Below are 21,178 nucleotides of genomic sequence, written 5' to 3'. Positions count from 1 at the left end.
GAATGTTGACAAAGATAAATAATTTCCATTTCTTTGGGCGCATAAGAAGACCAGCGCTGAGAATACCCCATATTGAATACTTTGCATAGATAAGCAATATAAATGCTTTGTGATGGATGAACCAGAAGACCGCTGCAAGAATACCCGAATAACATAGGAAGACCCATGTCAAAGTTGAGAAATATGATACTCTGATCATGTGAGAAAACCCGTCATAAATATTTGTCGAGTCTGAACAATATACCTTGTTGAGCGCGTAAGAAATCCAGCGCGTGAGAAGACCAATAGATGACAATAGCACGCCAAAAGGCGGCTTATTTCTCGCTGAGCAGCGATTAAAATAGATCAAAGCAGCCCATAGAGCAGATGCGCAAAATAGTGTAGCCCGTAGAGTAGGGTAGAGCAGAGAAATACACAGCCCGGTCAGAGCAGAGAAATGCCTAGCCCGGTCAGAGTAGAGAAATGCCTATCAGATCAGAGAAATGCCCATCAGAATAGTCCGGTCAGAACAGAGAAATGCCCTTCCAGAACAGAGAAATGCCTATCAGATCAGAGAAATGCCCGTCAGAACAGCCGGTCAGAGCAGAGAAATTCTCTTTCAGAACAGAGAAATGCCCGTCAGAGCAGCCCGGTCAGAGCAGAGAAATGCCTTTTCAGAACAGAGAAATGCTCGTCAGAGTAGCCCGGTCATAGCAGAGAAATGCTCGTCAAAGCAGAGCATTGAAGTCATGGCAGAGCGTTGAAATCGCGGCAGAGCATTGAAATCACGGACGGCGGCAGAGCATAGGAATCACGGACGGTGGCAGAGCATTGGGATCACGGACGGCGGCAGAGCATTGGGATCACGGACGGTGGCAGAGCATTGAGATCACGGACGGTGGCAGAGCATTGGGGTCACGGACGGTGGCAGAGCATTGGGATCACACCAACATCACTACCCAAAGTCTCATTAGCCCCCGCCTCATTATCCACAGCACCACCATCATTAGCCTCTGCCCCAACATCATCTCCCCTACCAAAGACATCAACTTCTGTAAGTTGATCTAATGTCAAAGCCCCTTCCACATAAATAGCTATCACCCTCATTTTGTGATGCAACATATCTAACATTGCCATCACTTCCCTATCTCCATTTATATCCATATAAACATCAGTTTCTGGGATTCTATAAGTTAGTCTACTCCATTTATGTATCCCTAAACACTTAATTTCATGCTCTAAGTCGAAATAGCCAAACCTATCTGAATCTAATGGCGTTCTAATATTGAAGGTCCCTCTACAATATAGATACCTTCCATTCGATTTTGTCACAAACCTACCACCCCAACTAATGTTAATGGCGAATTTGGTACTACTAAAAAACAAAAGAAAATTATATTAAGAACTGACACCAACAATAAACTAATGTCTAACACTACCCAACACTTCAGAAATGATAAAAACACAACAAGAGGTCCTACCACCTACAATATACTATACTATACATACACAAGACCCTATGGAATAACACATGCACAGACAACACATATTAAAGAACACAAGAAATATTAAACAAAGCAAGAAGACCTACCACCGAGGTGCCATTAAAAGCACCAACTCCTGCGAATGCGACAACTCTTGGAAGAAATGGTAGGGCCAAGAACAGTAGAAGTCAATGGATTGAAAGAGGGGGGGCCAGACGAAGAAATGGTGAAAGTGAAAGACTTTTCACCTCTGTTTAACCCTAATTATCGATTAATTTTACCAACACGTGAAACGACGTCGTTTTGTGCAATAGGAAACGACGTCGTTTCACTACACGTCATTAAAAAAAAACTAATTGCCATGTAGATGATAATCACCCTTGTCAGCAAATAAAATGCCACGTAGATTAATTTATGTTGCCGAAAAACATCGCCGGATGCAAATCGCGACTCCTTCATTAGTTGTGATATACTGAGGCAGATTTTTTTTAAAAAATGCAAAACGCGAAAACGAAAATAGTTATAGGATTTAGCGGCTATTACCCTTTTTTTTTAATTTTGGGAACATTAAGAACGGATTCTCAATTCGTGTATTCATACGCCGATTTTGAAGTCGGTGAGAATATCGCGAAATCTTTAAAAACTTTTGAATTTTACGTGTAGTAGCCCGCTCTTTTATTTATGATTAAGATTAGTAAATGCGATATTTAATTATTGCATCCTCCAGTAATGTTAATCCAGCTGAGATTCTGAATTAGATATTTCCACATGAAATGATCGTGAATTATTCATTGAATAGACAATGATTTATTTTCTAGAATGATAACTGACTTAGCAAAGTCAGGTTATTAATTTTATATGCTATAGCATATTATTTCTATCTATTATTGTTACTTGAGTCGTAGATTTATTCCGACTTATTAATCTAATTAAATCTACAGATTTAATTTAGATATTAGACGACATGTGAAGCGAATTGAATTTACGGATTTGATGTAGAATTAGCAGGCAAGAAATTAGATATCGATATTCAAGATACGTGATTAATGGGAATAATCAATGTTTGATTGCAAACACGCAATTTTATTAGCAAAACTCGAGATTAGTATTATTGATATACAAGATATAGATTTATCGAAGACTGAAGGATTTTCTTCACTTTACTCCTACCATATAGCTAGTACACGCAGCAATAAAGAAAAGAAAAAGGGGAAAGGAAAGAGAAAGGTGCGTGTGTGCACATAGAATAAAATAGCTGCAACAACAGTAGTTCTGATAACACTCATGTCCCATCCTTTCCCCTGTAGTAGCTTGCGGCGTTTGCGGCTGGAGCAGTAAGGGGTCTTTCAACCACCCTACTGATAAAACATGTTATTATCATAATGCAGAGAATAAAGAGAAGCAAGATTATTGTTGTTGTATTGCTTACTTTTCCTTGATTACAATGCATCCTTATATAATATAAGGATGGATAAAAAGTCTTACAAAATCTTCTTAAAATCAAAATACACACTCTTATATTCAATTCAAAGATCTAATCTTTGAATTGATTTTAATACTTTTGACTATTGATTCTTATTTTCAACACCTACAGCCACCCTACCTCTGTACCATCTCCGTAGAGTGCTCCAGTGTTCAGCCAACAACCATTCCCTCTTAGTCTTAAACCTCCAGCCAGCAATCTCACTTCATTCTCTCCCATTCCACACTAAGGACTTTTGAGAGAGAAACGGGAGAATCCATTGCTGCTGCAAGACTTCAAATGAGGTAAGCCCTGACTTAAATCTCCTCCACCTGCTTCCATGATTCCACCTTCATTTGTTAAGAAAAACAATGCATAATTCTATTTCAGTTTGTCTCCACGAGAATCAATAGCAACACAGCAGCCACCCAACAGTTTGAACATATCCAAGGTATTTCACTATCCCAAGTATTCAATCCAGTTCGCATTCATTTCAAAACATGGCTAGTTTCGATTAATAAATGACCATAAGCATGTTAAACTTAGCAAAGTTACATGTTCTCTAAGGGATAACATCACTAGAATTAAGGACTAATAGAAAATAGAGGGAGACGAGAACTCAGCTTTTAGAGAAGGCGGGGCTACTGCCCTGTTTGTTCGGACCGAAGGACGTCGAGTGGGCGGCAACTCGCGGGGACAGCAACGTCGGCGGCGTCGAGCGGTGAAAGGCAGACGACTCCCGACCTCGGCGATGGCTCTCGCCGATTCTGGATTTCAGCAGCGGCGGAGTACCCTTCGCCCGAATCCAGCAGCAGCGTGGCGTCAGACCTCGGGGAATCGACGGAGGCGGCGAGAAACGCAACGGCTGCGGCAAGATTGAGAGTGGGCTGAGGACCAGAGCTCGACCTCTGCCTCGGGTGTGTGTGTGCGTGTTCCCGGAGCTTCCAGAAGGGAGAAGAGGTGAGGAATGGCGCCGGGCTCAGGCTCTACACCGGCGTCGCCGATTTGGGAGAAGGAACGACCGCGGCTCATCGAAAGTTCAGGGGCGGCGGCGGTGATTTCCGATTTGGGAGAATTAGGTCCCAAATTTTTGGGTGGCCTTCCTAAATCTGAGATACAGCAGCAGAAGCTCGGCCGGCACGGTCTTGCCGGAGCCGTTCGCGGCGGAACCGGCTGGAGACGGAGCGAGAGAGAGAGAAAGGGAGAGAGAGGCGTTCTGATTTTTTTTGAGAAAGAGGAGTTTCGAGAGGAGAGAGTGAGATGGACGAGAGGCGCCGCCCTCGGCCAGGTGCGGCCGCGCCGGAGTCGCGGCGGCGGAAGCCTCGGCAGATTGAGATTTGGAGAATTGAGAGGAGAGTGCTGAGCGTGATTGGAGAAGAGAGAGAGGCCGATTTTGTGGGAGTATGGGAGTTGGGCCAATTTTTGGGCCTTGTATTATTTTTCCTTTGGGCCTCCCCTAATTTATTTCTATTGGGCCTCATCTATTTTACTTGGGCTATTTCATTTTATTCTTCCTTCGGGCTGCTTATTTATTTCATTTGGGCCCAGAGTTATTTAATAGTTTGGGCTGGTAGTTATTACATATTTGAGCTTATTATTTAGTTGATGGGCTGTCATGACTTTTAATTAAGGCCCACTTCTACGTATTTAATTATATGGCTACCTTATGTTTGGGCCTTTTAATTATTGGATTATTTATATAAGCCCGATTCATGATCAGTCCTTAATAATCGATTAATTGGACTCAGATAGTTTTAATTACAGATTTCGTATTACGTAATTATTAAGCGATTAATTCGATTGAGCTATTTCCTTTTAATCGATTACAGAGCGAGATCTATTATAATTATCAAGTGGGATAAGAACACTCTAGATAAGCGGATTCATTATAGTTATTATCCGACCTCATGCGACGAGTCTCATTTAAGTTATTTAATTTATTTAATCCGAGAGTTAGGATTAATAGTAAAATTTCCCGGAGTAATAAGTCGGAATAAAGAATCATACATAAGAAGTCATGCATAGTTATTTTATACATTCTCATTCATTTGAGAATTATCATCGAGTTAAAGTCTTATATTATATTCTCGCAATAAAGGTCAGGCGCGAGAGTAAAAGCTATTCAGGAGTAACTAAGCTATAGCAAAGGTTTGCTTATCAGGTGGGTTTACTTTCATATATATATCAAACGAGCTTAATGTTATATTTGAACAAGTTATTTCGTTGCATAATCTTTGATATGAAAATTATTTCGACTGTTGTCTTGCCATAAATGTTTCAATTTTAGTATGATATCTATCTGCTTTGGCTTTGCCAATGATGTAATCGAATTCGGGTCCTGAGCAGTTGATAGCTATCCTGCTAGGACTAGTGTACACCAGTGACCGTGAGTCATCTAGCGGGTTGGCCGGTCAAGTGTCCGTGAGAGGTGGCCACCTCTCCGGCACAAGTTCCAGATATGATAGATTACAAGAGAACTTAGTCTGCAGAGGAACTTTAAGAATCACAAATGAACTTAGTAAGCTTGGGCCTATTTAGCTAAAACTCCCTTGCTGTACTGTTTATGATGGCATGACAATTTACAGTTTTGAAGCATGTATTTTTATAATTAGGCATACGTGCCCACTGAGTACTCTCGTACTCAGCCCTGCATATATTTCTAAATGTGTAGGTTGAGCAGTGGCTGATGAAGATGAAGTGAAGAGCGGAGCTTTTGTCAAAAGTTAAATGAATGAACTCTTGGATACATGTCTTCATACATGTAATCAGATTATGTTATTCCGCTGCGTATTCTTAAGTAATAAGTCTTTTGAATTAAGTCGGATTTATCCGAACTTACTAGTTAATTGAATCTTTGTGGCTAAACATAAGTTATATTATGAGTTTCCCCTTCTAACAATGATTGAGTTCGATCCCTATTATTTGTTCACTCCCTTTCTATCCCCGCTTCTAACTTCCCTCCCTTAGTCACGGTTTTTCCGGCTTAATTATCCTTAATTAGGTCCGGTCGTGACAGAATGGTATCAGAGCAGTTCGTTTGCTCTGAATCCAAGAGTTACCCAATTAGTCCTAAATTTGATATTAGTATAAAAGAGTCAGTCAACAAAAGCTCATCACTTCATCACATCGTCACGCTCAACAAGAAAGAAAGAGGTAATGATTTTTTTTTATCAAACGTTGAAAAGTTCACGTTTCATGCGAATGTATAGATGCTTATATTTAAGTTTTATGTCTTATTGATTGATTAGATATCTCAATAAACTTAGAAATATTAAGAATGCATGATCACTGTTACGAAAGAACAGTAGAAGGTAGAAATTCAGTTATCTTTCACTATAGCCATAGTGAAGAGCTAAGCAAGAGGAAGAACATCAAATGTCACTTGAAGAGACACGAGAATTCAATGAGAAAAATGCAATGAGACGAAAAGAAGAGTGTCACACATGAGTCTGTGATACGGGCATAGTTCCTTATTCAGACTATTCGCCCGTGATAACATACCGAACCAACTATTGCTTGACCCGACAAGAACTTACTTGAGACATTGCTCATAGTGATGAGTAGCTAGCAGTTGCGTAATGAGCTAAGCCTCATTTCAAACCCCTCAATTATCACCAGTTATGGCGTGAAGAGAACCTTCATGATTTATGATTGAACTATAGAATTAGACTCACATAGAGTCATAAAGCTTAGTGTAATGATGTTATAGTGTTGCAATTAGAACTGTCACCTTATAATTTCAGATATTCGGAACCTTTTTACATTACACATGAGCATGATTTAGAACCCCTATTGATTATGATCGCCTACTACGAACCGGAAGGACGAGATGTGACATGGGTAACTAGAAGTTACTGACCATTATGATCGACCAGAGAAATCTATACAAGTGCGTAAGACGAGAGGAGTTCCCGAAAATATTTTAGAGTTTAACAAGAGTTAAAAGTATCAACAATGGTTCGATGCTAAAGTCAATATATTGAGATTCTAATGAGACCCTAAGGGTATACTCAAGTTAAGTTTACATACCTTAGCTGATCAGAGACATTTCCCCGGCTAGAATGTCTCGAGTGGAACATCCAGTCTAGTAATCAGAATGAAAGTAATAACTAAAGTTGTTCCATGATTTAGTATTGTGTGGTGACACAGACTTTGTAAAGATGCTCAGAGATGTAAAATCTATTTCCTGTAAAGGCGTGAGAGAGTGCTTCGAATTACATAAATGTATTACAAGCATTATGAGAATGAACGCTAGATGCAAGAAGTACGACATTAGGATCGTTCAAAGGATGAATATTGAATAAGGTCGAATGTGTTTGAATGGTCTTGTTTCGTGTAAAAAAAAAGATTTTAAGAAAAAGTGTTGATTTTAGGAGGAAGACCCCAAGCTTGGGAAGCTTCAGCATATTCTCAAGGATAAATTTTAGATGTGAAAAAAAAAAAAAAAAAAAAAGTGGAGATCTCAGACCAGAAGTACCTTTTGTAGCCCAATAAACAAAGAGTTACCAAGTTCGGAAAAGTAATTCCGTGTGACTGAGAAGTAATTGTGTTGGACCTGGCCAGTCCACATGACTAAAATCTCAGTAGTCGTCATATATGGGTCTCTAAACCTATATATATTTAAACTTTCATCTGAAAAGCCAAACGGGTTTCGATTATTAGGTCATTTCGTTCCGACCTCCTAGTCAATTCATTTCTACCCTGAGGTCATTCATTTTCAATCATTTGACAAAATTGTTGATTCACTTTGCATAATTGCCATTTGTGACTTTAATCATTGTGGTTTATTAGTTGTTAGTAGATTTTCGGTGACCTAAAGACAAACAAGTATTCACCAGATTAAATCCATCAGACACGTATGCCTCGACCCAAGGGTCAATCACGTGATGCAACTAGACCATCCCTTACGGATTTGGTAAACGTTATTATTTTTAGAAAACAATGATTGTTCTGATGCTTTGGTATGCCCTATGTTGGCTTAGTTATGTTTGACTAGTATTAGTACGGAAAGATTGGCTCCGTGACCAAATTCGTTGGTGATGGCATTGTTAGACAACCAGTTCATCATGAGTAGTACTTGAATGGATCAGTATATCCAGATCCAGATGTTGATGCAAAAGTTCTCATCGAAGGAATTTTCTTATGTCTATTTAGCGACCTTATCGGTCTTTTGCGGCAAGTCACTTCCGCCACATTTTACTTATATGCTTATACAAGGAAGAGTGCGAGCAAGATTTGAGAATCAAGAAACGGTTTACAGAAGCGATGATATGCATAGGTATGTATTAATGACTATATGTCAACTCATCAGTATGCCACCAAAATAAGGGCGTTCGAGAAGAGGAGGACGAATTCCGCGAGATAATGAAAGAGGCCCAGTACCATGGCTAGAACAATATAGTGCCACCAACCATACAGCAAAAACGTAGAATAGAAGAATTATTTTGATGAGAAAACCCACATGTCTTCGATATGATAGGAGATCCAACGAAGGTTGAGACTTGGGTACAAGCTAGTGAGCGCATCTTCAAATTCTTGCGCTGCACAGATCATAAACGTCTTACTTGCGTATTCTTTCAGCTGACTTATGGTAGGAAGCAAGGAGGAAGACAATGACAACTGAACAATTAGGGAATTTGACGTGGGAATAGTTTAAGATGGAAATATATGACAAGTATACAACCAAAAGCTATTGCAAAAAGAAAGAAATGGAATTTTACAATCCTAAGTAGGGAAGAACAACAATTACTCCATACGACATGATGTTATGTGATATGTCAAGATATGCGCTCGAGCAAGTAGACACATATGAAAAGATGGTTAAAAGAATTCGGCGTCGGACTGAGGCATGAGATTAGAATGGCTTTGGCAAGCCATGGTGGATCATCTTACGTTGAGTCGCTTAGCAAAGCGTTAGGCATTGAGGCAGCTATGCTGGGAGAGAAACCAGCAACTGCGCCTACGTCTGCACCTCCACAGACTCAGGCTCAAAATTTTTTTTTTTAAAAAAAAAAAAAAAAAAAAAAAATGGGATATAGTAACCCTGGCCAAGCTAAGAAAAAGGCCATGGCAGGGGCAGACATCCCAACAACGTGACTATGACACATCTAAACAGATGGGGGATAACGAGTATGGGACTCTACCCTGCCCAAAGTGTAACAAGAACCATGAGAAACTCTCCAGGACTGGTAATGAAAGTTGTAGCACAGCAACTGGAATGAGCATTATGCAAATCGTTACCCGAATAAGCAACAAAGGGCAGGTCTCAGGCTAAATTCGCCTGTTCAAACTCCGCATTTGAGCAATCCAAGCTTTGCCCAACCATACCAAGAGGAGTAACCATGCCAACGGCAACAACAACAACAATAATAGCACATGTGTGATTGAATTTAGAGTTGAGCATAAAATTTTTCAAAGTTGTAGTGAACAACTCGTATGTTATGCCGATACGAGACATATACACAATTTTAGGAATGGAATGGCTAGTCGAGAACTATGCCACCATCATTTGCAATGAAAGTCAAATTTCTTTTTGACCCCGGGGAAGGAACCGACACGTTTTCATGGGATCAGCATAGGTAGGAGAAAGACGATCATCTCCGCCCCTCAAGCAACAAAGATGATGAGAAAAGGGTGTCCAACCTACCTTGTGTAGTTGCACAGAAAACCAGAAATCGAGAAAAGTATAAGAGACGTGACAATCGTACGTGAATTTCCAAATGTTTCCTAGAGATTTCACCGGGGTGCACCCGTTCTTTTATAAAGAATAAAGATGGCACATTGAGAATGTGTATCCTCTACCGAGGATATACATCAACTTATGGAGAGTTGAACAAGGTGACACTCAAGGACAAGTATCCTCTATCGAGGATAAACGACTTCTTCAAGCAGCTCAGAGGAGATAGTGTGTCCTCAAAGCTAGATTTAAGGTCTAGGTACCATCAACTATAAATTTGATAAGAAGATGTACCCAAGATGGTCTTCCGAACCAGATATAGACACTATGAGTTCGTAGTGGTGTCATTTGGATTGACCAATGCACCAGCCATGTTCGTGGACCTCATGAACCGAGTGTTCCATCCATACTTAGGCAAGTTGTCTTAGTTTTCGTAGATGATGTATTGATCTACTCGAGGAACGAGAAGGACCATGAGAAACACCTGAGGATAGTCCTAAAAACATTGAAAACAAAGCATCTTTATGCTAAGTTCTGCAAGTGCGATTTTTGGCTCAACAAAGTCACGTTTCCGGGACCTATTATCTCATTAGAAAGGATCAAAGTGCACCCTGAGGAAGTACAAGTTGTACATGAGTGGAGATCGCCTACTAACCTCAATGAGATCAAAAGTTTCTTGGAATTAGCAGGTTGCTATAAGAGATTCATAGAAGGATTTTCCAAATAGCAAGACCAATGACCCAATTACTCAGGAAGGGAATTAAATTTCATTGGACAGAAGTATGTGAGAAAAAAATTTCAAGAAGCTCAAGGAGAAGTTAACCATAGCTGTTCCAACAGCTGACAAAGAATATATGATTTATACAGACGTGTCCAAGGAGAGTACTTAGTTGCATGTTAACGCAAGAAGGAAGAGTGACAACATACGCATCACGATAGCATTAACCACATGAATTGAACTAGCCAACTCATAAACTAGAATTAACTGCAGTAAAGACCATAAAAGTTTGAATTACTTTTTCGAGATTTTTTTTTTTTTTTCGAGCAAGAAGATCTTAACATGAGACAGTAAAATGGCTCGAACTAGCGCAGGACCGCGACTGTAGTATTAACTACCACCCAGGCAAAACTAACAAGGTAGACGACTCCTTGAGTCGTAAGACTCAACTTAAGTTGAGATCTCCCCTCACTCAGAAAGAGGAACCCATGAAAGATTTTAGTAGAATGAATTTAGAAGTGGTTCAACCACTAGAATCTGTAGAAGGGATTATTGCCACGATGGTAATAACACCCAACTTTATAGGAAAGCTGATAATGCGTAAAGAAGGAATGAGACCTTGGAGAAAATACGTTTAGCAATAAGATCAGGCAAGCCTAGACGTACCATGAGACGTGGATAATGCGTTAATGTTCATGAAAGATTGTATATCCCCCATGATGACAAACTCAAAGATGAGATAATGAGTAAGGCTCATGACCCGCCGTATACTGCCCACCCGGAAAGCACAAAATGTATCAGGACTTAGAGAAAATTTTTGGTGAAAAGGTTCGAAGAAAGATATAGCTTCATTTGTTGAGGGATGCCTAGCATGCCAACAAGCGAAGCTTTGCACTAAAGACCATGTGGAAGCTACAACAATTGAACATTTCAAAATGAAAATGGGAGCACATAAAAATGGATTTTGTAACTAGTTTACAAGTCGAAAAGAGGAAACACCGCCATTTGCGTAATAGTGGAGCGACTCACGAAATGCGCTCGTTTTATAACAATACCGATTAGTTACAGATCGAACAAGCTAGCCCATCTGTATATTCGAGAAATTGTGCATTGCACGGCGTGCCCATGTCAATCACTTCAGACCGGGATTCAAAGTTCACACCCAGACTATAGATGAACTTACAGAAGGAATTGGGCACAAGGTTTAATTTCAATGCTACCTTCCACCCTCAAACAGATCGATAGTTTGAGAGAACAATTCAGATTTTTGAAAACATGTTAAGAGTAGTAGTAATAGACAGAGGTGGAAGTTGAGAATTAGTGCATTCATTCATTGATTGAGTTTGCCAATAATAGTTATCAGGCGATCATTAATATGGCACCTTATGAGTCATTATATGAACAAAAAAAAAAAAAAAAAAAAAAGAGCTACGCGAGAACTTGAAAGCAAGACGAGAGAAAATACCCAGAACTTTTGCGATGATATGCAAATTTCGGGACGAAATTTTTTTTAAGAGGGGTAGTATGTAGTAGCCCGCTCTTTTATTTATGATTAAGATTAGTAAATGCGATATTTAATTATTGCATCCTCCAGTAATGTTAATCCAGCTGAGATTCTGAATTAGATATTTCCACATGAAATGATCGTGAATTATTCATTGAATAGACAATGATTTATTTTCTAGAATGATAACTGACTTAGCAAAGTCAGGTTATTAATTTTATATGCTATAGCATATTATTTCTATCTATTATTGTTACTTGAGTCGTAGATTTATTCCGACTTATTAATCTAATTAAATCTACAGATTTAATTTAGATATTAGACGACATGTGAAGCGAATTGAATTTACGGATTTGATGTAGAATTAGCAGGCAAGAAATTAGATATCGATATTCAAGATACGTGATTAATGGGAATAATCAATGTTTGATTGCAAACACGCAATTTTATTAGCAAAACTCGAGATTAGTATTATTGATATACAAGATATAGATTTATCGAAGACTGAAGGATTTTCTTCACTTTACTCCTACCATATAGCTAGTACACGCAGCAATAAAGAAAAGAAAAAGGGGAAAGGAAAGAGAAAGGTGCGTGTGTGCACATAGAATAAAATAGCTGCAACAACAGTAGTTCTGATAACACTCATGTCCCATCCTTTCCCCTGTAGTAGCTTGCGGCGTTTGCGGCTGGAGCAGTAAGGGGTCTTTCAACCACCCTACTGATAAAACATGTTATTATCATAATGCAGAGAATAAAGAGAAGCAAGATTATTGTTGTTGTATTGCTTACTTTTCCTTGATTACAATGCATCCTTATATAATATAAGGATGGATAAAAAGTCTTACAAAATCTTCTTAAAATCAAAATACACACTCTTATATTCAATTCAAAGATCTAATCTTTGAATTGATTTTAATACTTTTGACTATTGATTCTTATTTTCAACACCTACAGCCACCCTACCTCTGTACCATCTCCGTAGAGTGCTCCAGTGTTCAGCCAACAACCATTCCCTCTTAGTCTTAAACCTCCAGCCAGCAATCTCACTTCATTCTCTCCCATTCCACACTAAGGACTTTTGAGAGAGAAACGGGAGAATCCATTGCTGCTGCAAGACTTCAAATGAGGTAAGCCCTGACTTAAATCTCCTCCACCTGCTTCCATGATTCCACCTTCATTTGTTAAGAAAAACAATGCATAATTCTATTTCAGTTTGTCTCCACGAGAATCAATAGCAACACAGCAGCCACCCAACAGTTTGAACATATCCAAGGTATTTCACTATCCCAAGTATTCAATCCAGTTCGCATTCATTTCAAAACATGGCTAGTTTCGATTAATAAATGACCATAAGCATGTTAAACTTAGCAAAGTTACATGTTCTCTAAGGGATAACATCACTAGAATTAAGGACTAATAGAAAATAGAGGGAGACGAGAACTCAGCTTTTAGAGAAGGCGGGGCTACTGCCCTGTTTGTTCGGACCGAAGGACGTCGAGTGGGCGGCAACTCGCGGGGACAGCAACGTCGGCGGCGTCGAGCGGTGAAAGGCAGACGACTCCCGACCTCGGCGATGGCTCTCGCCGATTCTGGATTTCAGCAGCGGCGGAGTACCCTTCGCCCGAATCCAGCAGCAGCGTGGCGTCAGACCTCGGGGAATCGACGGAGGCGGCGAGAAACGCAACGGCTGCGGCAAGATTGAGAGTGGGCTGAGGACCAGAGCTCGACCTCTGCCTCGGGTGTGTGTGTGCGTGTTCCCGGAGCTTCCAGAAGGGAGAAGAGGTGAGGAATGGCGCCGGGCTCAGGCTCTACACCGGCGTCGCCGATTTGGGAGAAGGAACGACCGCGGCTCATCGAAAGTTCAGGGGCGGCGGCGGTGATTTCCGATTTGGGAGAATTAGGTCCCAAATTTTTGGGTGGCCTTCCTAAATCTGAGATACAGCAGCAGAAGCTCGGCCGGCACGGTCTTGCCGGAGCCGTTCGCGGCGGAACCGGCTGGAGACGGAGCGAGAGAGAGAAAGGGAGAGAGAGGCGTTCTGATTTTTTTTGAGAAAGAGGAGTTTCGAGAGGAGAGAGTGAGATGGACGAGAGGCGCCGCCCTCGGCCAGGTGCGGCCGCGCCGGAGTCGCGGCGGCGGAAGCCTCGGCAGATTGAGATTTGGAGAATTGAGAGGAGAGTGCTGAGCGTGATTGGAGAAGAGAGAGAGGCCGATTTTGTGGGAGTATGGGAGTTGGGCCAATTTTTGGGCCTTGTATTATTTTTCCTTTGGGCCTCCCCTAATTTATTTCTATTGGGCCTCATCTATTTTACTTGGGCTATTTCATTTTATTCTTCCTTCGGGCTGCTTATTTATTTCATTTGGGCCCAGAGTTATTTAATAGTTTGGGCTGGTAGTTATTACATATTTGAGCTTATTATTTAGTTGATGGGCTGTCATGACTTTTAATTAAGGCCCACTTCTACGTATTTAATTATATGGCTACCTTATGTTTGGGCCTTTTAATTATTGGATTATTTATATAAGCCCGATTCATGATCAGTCCTTAATAATCGATTAATTGGACTCAGATAGTTTTAATTACAGATTTCGTATTACGTAATTATTAAGCGATTAATTCGATTGAGCTATTTCCTTTTAATCGATTACAGAGCGAGATCTATTATAATTATCAAGTGGGATAAGAACACTCTAGATAAGCGGATTCATTATAGTTATTATCCGACCTCATGCGACGAGTCTCATTTAAGTTATTTAATTTATTTAATCCGAGAGTTAGGATTAATAGTAAAATTTCCCGGAGTAATAAGTCGGAATAAAGAATCATACATAAGAAGTCATGCATAGTTATTTTATACATTCTCATTCATTTGAGAATTATCATCGAGTTAAAGTCTTATATTATATTCTCGCAATAAAGGTCAGGCGCGAGAGTAAAAGCTATTCAGGAGTAACTAAGCTATAGCAAAGGTTTGCTTATCAGGTGGGTTTACTTTCATATATATATCAAACGAGCTTAATGTTATATTTGAACAAGTTATTTCGTTGCATAATCTTTGATATGAAAATTATTTCGACTGTTGTCTTGCCATAAATGTTTCAATTTTAGTATGATATCTATCTGCTTTGGCTTTGCCAATGATGTAATCGAATTCGGGTCCTGAGCAGTTGATAGCTATCCTGCTAGGACTAGTGTACACCAGTGACCGTGAGTCATCTAGCGGGTTGGCCGGTCAAGTGTCCGTGAGAGGTGGCCACCTCTCCGGCACAAGTTCCAGATATGATAGATTACAAGAGAACTTAGTCTGTAGAGGAACTTTAAGAATCACAAATGAACTTAGTAAGCTTGGGCCTATTTAGCTAAAACTCCCTTGCTGTACTGTTTATGATGGCATGACAATTTACAGTTTTGAAGCATGTATTTTTATAATTAGGCATACGTGCCCACTGAGTACTCTCGTACTCAGCCCTGCATATATTTCTAAATGTGTAGGTTGAGCAGTGGCTGATGAAGATGAAGTGAAGAGCGGAGCTTTTGTCAAAAGTTAAATGAATGAACTCTTGGATACATGTCTTCATACATGTAATCAGATTATGTTATTCCGCTGCGTATTCTTAAGTAATAAGTCTTTTGAATTAAGTCGGATTTATCCGAACTTACTAGTTAATTGAATCTTTGTGGCTAAACATAAGTTATATTATGAGTTTCCCCTTCTAACAATGATTGAGTTCGATCCCTATTATTTGTTCACTCCCTTTCTATCCCCGCTTCTAACTTCCCTCCCTTAGTCACGGTTTTTCCGGCTTAATTATCCTTAATTAGGTCCGGTCGTGACATTACGGCAATTAACCCTAAAATTTATGCCCAAAATAGTTATTTGACCTTAAATGGTAACTTGGGGTAAGTATTTGACCCTTTTTACCTCAATTAAATGTATAAAATCGTAACTAACAATAATAACATGTCTCCGTTGTAGTCTAGTTGGTTAGGATACTCGGCTCTCACCCGAGAGACCCGGGTTCAAGTCCCGGCAACGGAACCTTTTTATTTTTTAATTCCTTCAAGTTTTTAAATTCGCCTTTGCCTTTCTAAATCATTTTTATTTAAACGTTTTTAAAAACAATTTTGAATATTTTGAAGTCGATTTTGGTAACCCTAGAAGTCGAAACTGGTATCCCGCCTTTTATTCTGCCGATTGCCTGACCGTCGACTTCAAGCCCCTCTCTTCCGCCTAGTCGTCAGTCGGAACGCCAACATGGTGAAGAAGAGCAAAAGTAAGTACAAATCAATTCGCCACTGCTTTATCGTCATATTTGATTGATTGAATGAATTCGGCCAACAGAGAGCAAGAGCAAGAGGGTGCCGCTGAGGAAGAAGTACAAGATTATACGGAAGGTGAAGGAGCACCAGAAGAAGAAAGCCAAAGAGGCCAAGAAATTAGGGATCGACAAAAAGCCCAAAGTCGAAAAGGATCCCGGCATCCCCAACGATTGGCCTTTCAAGGAGCAGGAGCTCAAAGCCCTTGAGGTCCGCCGCCAACGCGCAATTGAGGAGCTCGAGGCAAAGAAAGCCGCTCGAAAGGAGAGGGTATGCGATATTCTTCTTCATTTTCCTTTTATTTCGTTTAATCTATGAATTAGCTTAACTCGAATGCCGATGTCAGCTACTTAATTTTTGTTATGTTTAGTTTTTGCTATATGAATATGGTTTTCTCTGTATATATAGGCTAATTATAGCTTCTATGTGCGATATGTGTAGTTAACTGGCTTTGTGTTTGGATTTTCATGTTGAGCTGCTGTTGGTAGCTATCTTGTTGTTTAATTTGTTTGTATTGTTGATTTCGTGATTGTGTAGGCACAGAAGAGAAAATTGGGGCTTTTGGATGATGAAGAAATTAAAGGAGGAGAGGAGGGGATTAATGAGAATCCCACTAATGTTACTAGGAAAGTAGGTACGTTGAAGACCTTTTTTGGTTTGATCGTGTTTTGAGATTGGGAGTTTTTTCTCTATAAACCTTCTGCCTTTATGTTCAGTAACGAACCTTCTTCCCTTTTGAACTTTATTGCAGATAATTCCGAGAAGGCTTTTTACAAGGAGTTAGTGAAAGTCATTGAGGCTTCTGATGTCATATTGGAGGTTCTTGATGCCCGTGATCCCCTTGGTACTCGATGTGTCGACATGGAAAAGATGGTGTTGAGTGCAGGGCCTGATAAGCGTCTTGTTCTCCTCCTAAATAAAATAGGTATGCTTCATTTGTGGTTTCAGTTGTAATATGGTAGCTAGAATGCTAATCCTTTTTCTTTTCTATCGCAGCAGTAAGTAGTTGGAATGTATTAAATTTTGTGCATTATGTCAGTTGTGAACTTTTTACCGACATGTGTCAATTATGAACCTTTTTCAGTTTATTAATTGGATGTTGTTTGGGTTTTTTTGGACTTACATGAATTTTTTTTTTTCCTTTTCCCTTTTAATAGAAGTTTGTAGAAATAGTGTTAAATATGCAACCTTAACAACTGTGCTTCTATATGATACAGATCTTGTTCCACGGGAGGCTGCGGAAAAGTGGCTCAAGTATCTCAGGGAGGAGTTACCTGCTGTTGCCTTTAAGTGCAGCACCCAAGAACAGAAGTCAAATCTTGGGTGGAAATCAGCTCCAAAGGCTGGAAAGACGAAGAATCTTCTGCAAACAAGTGACTGTCTAGGAGCTGAAACTCTTATTAACTTGCTGAAAAACTACTCAAGAAGTCACGACTGTACGTATTGGTCCGATTTAATTAATAAGCTGGCATTGTTAGTTATGTGAATCATCGGCCTACTGTTTTGTTACACATGTATGTATTAGTATTACTTCTTTTTGCTGACATGTGATCCGATGTTAACCACTTTTTCTGTTATTACTTGTTTGGATGCAGATCAAGAAATCTATTACCGTGGGGATTATAGGGCTCCCTAATGTTGGTAAAAGTAGTATAATTAATAGCTTGAAAAGATCTCATGTTGTCAATGTTGGAGCTACTCCTGGGTTGACAAGATCTATGCAAGAGGTCCATCTGGATAAAAATGTTAAATTATTGGACTGCCCTGGTGTTGTGATGCTTAAATCTGCAGCAAATGATGCATCGATTGCTCTTCGAAATTGCAAAAGAATTGAAAAATTGGATGATCCAATTGGTCCTGGTAGGTCCACTTTTTATTCTGGTGGTCTCTTATTTCATGCTGTATGACATGGCTTGTTGGTAACAATTTAGCTGTTCAATGTGCAGTTAAGGAAATCCTCAAGCTATGTCCAGAGAAAGTATTGGTAACTCTTTACAAGGTCCCGAGTTTTGATTCTGTTGATGACTTCCTTCAGAAGGTTGCTACAGTCAGGGGAAAGCTCAAAAAGGGTGGTGTTGTAGATGTTGATGCGACTGCAAGGATCATTTTACACGACTGGAATGAAGGTACAAGCCTTCCTTCAACCACTTAAATTGAAAAAATAAAAAGATGTGGTACTTCCATGACTGTATTCAGAGAGAGATATTAGAAGTTAAGCAATGGGACGTGCGTGTGATTAAAAAAACTTTAAAATCCATGAATGCTTTAACTGTAAGTTCTTTGATAGGATCAATGCGACAGAAAATGAAAAAATATTATAGATTGCTTCTTTGACATGTTGTGTGCCTCCCATCTGTACGATAATATGATATGATGACAATACTGCAGTTGTGGTTGATAAGGTATGGAGGTGAAAAGAGAATGGGAAAATGTTTATGGGATTTTAACAAAGAATTATGCAACAAATTAACGAAGGGCTTCTCATTTATTAGAGAACTAATCACATGCAAAAGTATTAATTAATTATTCAGATAAAATTATTTTCTTTCTGGTTGAGAACAGAACTATGTTGTGAATGTCAGTTTTTTAAGATAAAACTTCACGTACCTTTTATTATCAAACATATATTTCATATTCACCTTTTCTCTCATTTTACTATGCAGTTCAAATGGATGATTATTTGTTTTTAATGCAATGATATATATTAAAAATAAACGACGACAACTTCTTTTGTGGAGAAACTTATCTTGGAATGATTTTTTAGCCTATAATGAAAAGTCGGCTAAACTTTGTTTTTCTTTACTTGTGCAGGTAAAATTCCGTATTATACCATGCCTCCCAAGAGGAATGCAGACGAGCCTTCCAAGGCAAGGATTGTCACTGAACTTGGGAAGGAGTTTAATGTAGATGAAGTTTATGGCAGCGAATCAACTATTATAGGCAGTTTGAAATCCATGAATGAGTTCAATCCTGTTGAAGTTCCTTCAAATTGCCCTTTGAATTTTGATATGGCGATGCTTGAGGTTGGTTTTTGTCTCTCAAGTTCGACTCATCTCATATAAATAGGCCATAGTGTGTAGCTGTGACTAATTGACGAGAAAGTGCATGCGTCTGGCTTGATGTATGATGAATGGATTGATAAAAAATGCCCTCTTTTTTATGTTTATCTATCTCTGCGATTATTCACTCATTGTAATCGATGATTTGCAGGAAAAACCAGGCAATGATGATGATGAGCCCATGGAATCTGGAGAAGAAGATGAAAACGTTACTAGTGCAAAGGAGAAATCTGCTACTGTGAAGCAAAATGAAAAGCTGTATGGTGAGGAAGGCATGCTAAATACAAAGATGAGAAAAGCAGATAAGAAGAGGCGGAAGAAGGAAAATCAGACATCATCATGTACAATGGAACACGATGATTACGACTTCAAGGTGGACTACGTTAAGGACTCTGAAATGGAAACGGAAACTGGAGATGAAGTCGTAGCTGACGAAGCAAAGAAAAACAGATTCGAGCTACCTTCTGGAGTAGAGTTGGACAATGAATAGCCAAAAGCAATTCGGAATCACTATTCTTCAGTCTATGAAGCACAATTTTGAAGACAAAGACTCATTTGTAAGAGAAAAAAAGTAGGTATGTTTTTATGTTTGTAGGTAGACAGACATACCTGAAATTGTGATACATGCTTTTAGTTGCCAACGACGCCCATGCTTGATTTTATACGCTCATTATCCTAACTTTATAAGAACTAAATTAGTTGCCCATCTTAATTCAACTTTTCTGAAACAAAATATGTTCAAACGTCAATTAACAACCTTTAAATGTAACTAATATTTGGACGCACGATAAACTTTTTTATATTTTTATATAATAATTGATACTAATTTAATTATTATATTTAGAAATATAATAAAAGGTTAATTTGAATTGAATATATTTGAGCTGAATAGTGAAAAATAATGAAGAATTAACAATAATAAAAATTGATATTATGAAAAGGTAAAAAAAAAGTTAAAAAATGAAAATAATTAAAAAATAAATTTATTCAAAAAAGATAAGAGAGGCAAGGGATTTTTTTAAAATTTTATTGTTTAAATAAATATAACTTTTAAATTTAAATCAAATATATTTATATAAAATATATCAAATTAAAATTTTTATTGTGATATTTGATTTGACATGCATATTAAATATTTATAATTAATCGAATTTCACAATTTTAGAAAGAAATAAAACAAAACAAGAAGATAAAGAAAAAATATATATATATAATTTACAAATATACCTTCAAATTTATCATAACTAAAAAATTGTCACTCAATTTTAAAATCAATTTGAAATTGATTTCAAATTGAAATCTTGACATTTTTTAATATAGTAACTCCATTTTAGTGAGTAGTTCTTTTTTTTTTTCTTTTTTTTTTCGAATTTCAATTGTTTTGGTAGGATATGATTTGTTATCATTTGTTATCTATTTGCATTTGCAGGGCATATTACTTTAGAATGCAATTCTTATCTACCAAAAAATTGCCAGGTGTTATAGTATCACATTGCTCACTATTTGCACTCATGCATTAAACATCTTGGTTAAAACAATGCATTGATAATCATATAGGATGCATTATCTAGGTTAAAATAATGTACTTGATGAATATTGAATTTTCATTTATGATTTTTGCATCCACATTTTCGCATTTTACATCTATCGAATAGTAAATCAAATGCTAGTATAATAAATAGGCCAGCGTCAAATTTTGTCCAAAACTAATTTCCAACACCAGAATTCATTGTGTCTCGATTTTCAGTGGCTCATTACCATCTTCGTCTTTTGTGAATTTTTCCCTTATTGAGTGAATGAAAGTTCACCTTTTGATAGGGTGAGCAAAATAATCTAATTCATCCAAATCGAAATATTAAAATGTAAAATTATTTATTTAATAATATATTAATATGTATATATATATATATATATATATATATATACATACATAGGGAGAGGTTCAAATAAGAACCACTAATAAAATAAGAACGAAGA

General features: G+C 38.4%; 1 protein-coding gene and 1 non-coding gene across 2 annotated transcripts; both read left to right on the top strand.

The window, feature by feature from the left end:
- Positions 1–15,791: 15,791 nt before the first annotated feature.
- TRNAE-CUC (transfer RNA glutamic acid (anticodon CUC)) lies at positions 15,792–15,864 on the top strand. The gene has a single exon. It is a non-coding gene; the product is annotated as a tRNA-Glu (tRNA).
- Positions 15,865–15,928: 64 nt separating this feature from the next.
- On the top strand, positions 15,929–19,863 carry LOC131012384 (guanine nucleotide-binding protein-like NSN1). Its single transcript, XM_057940314.1, has 9 exons — positions 15,929–16,099; positions 16,168–16,412; positions 16,680–16,776; positions 16,894–17,067; positions 17,360–17,577; positions 17,738–18,002; positions 18,089–18,268; positions 18,954–19,165; positions 19,353–19,863. Exons 1-9 carry the CDS (start codon positions 16,081–16,083, stop codon positions 19,689–19,691), a joined length of 1,749 nt encoding a protein of 582 aa, XP_057796297.1. The 5' UTR covers positions 15,929–16,080; the 3' UTR covers positions 19,692–19,863.
- The last annotated feature ends 1,315 nt before the right edge of the window (positions 19,864–21,178 follow it).

The sequence above is a fragment of the Salvia miltiorrhiza genome, chromosome 2 (assembly GCF_028751815.1).
Source record: "Salvia miltiorrhiza cultivar Shanhuang (shh) chromosome 2, IMPLAD_Smil_shh, whole genome shotgun sequence".
Taxonomy (NCBI): domain Eukaryota; kingdom Viridiplantae; phylum Streptophyta; class Magnoliopsida; order Lamiales; family Lamiaceae; genus Salvia; species Salvia miltiorrhiza.
The sequence above is the reverse complement of the archived record's forward strand: the minus strand, read 5'-3'. Positions and strand labels throughout refer to the sequence as shown.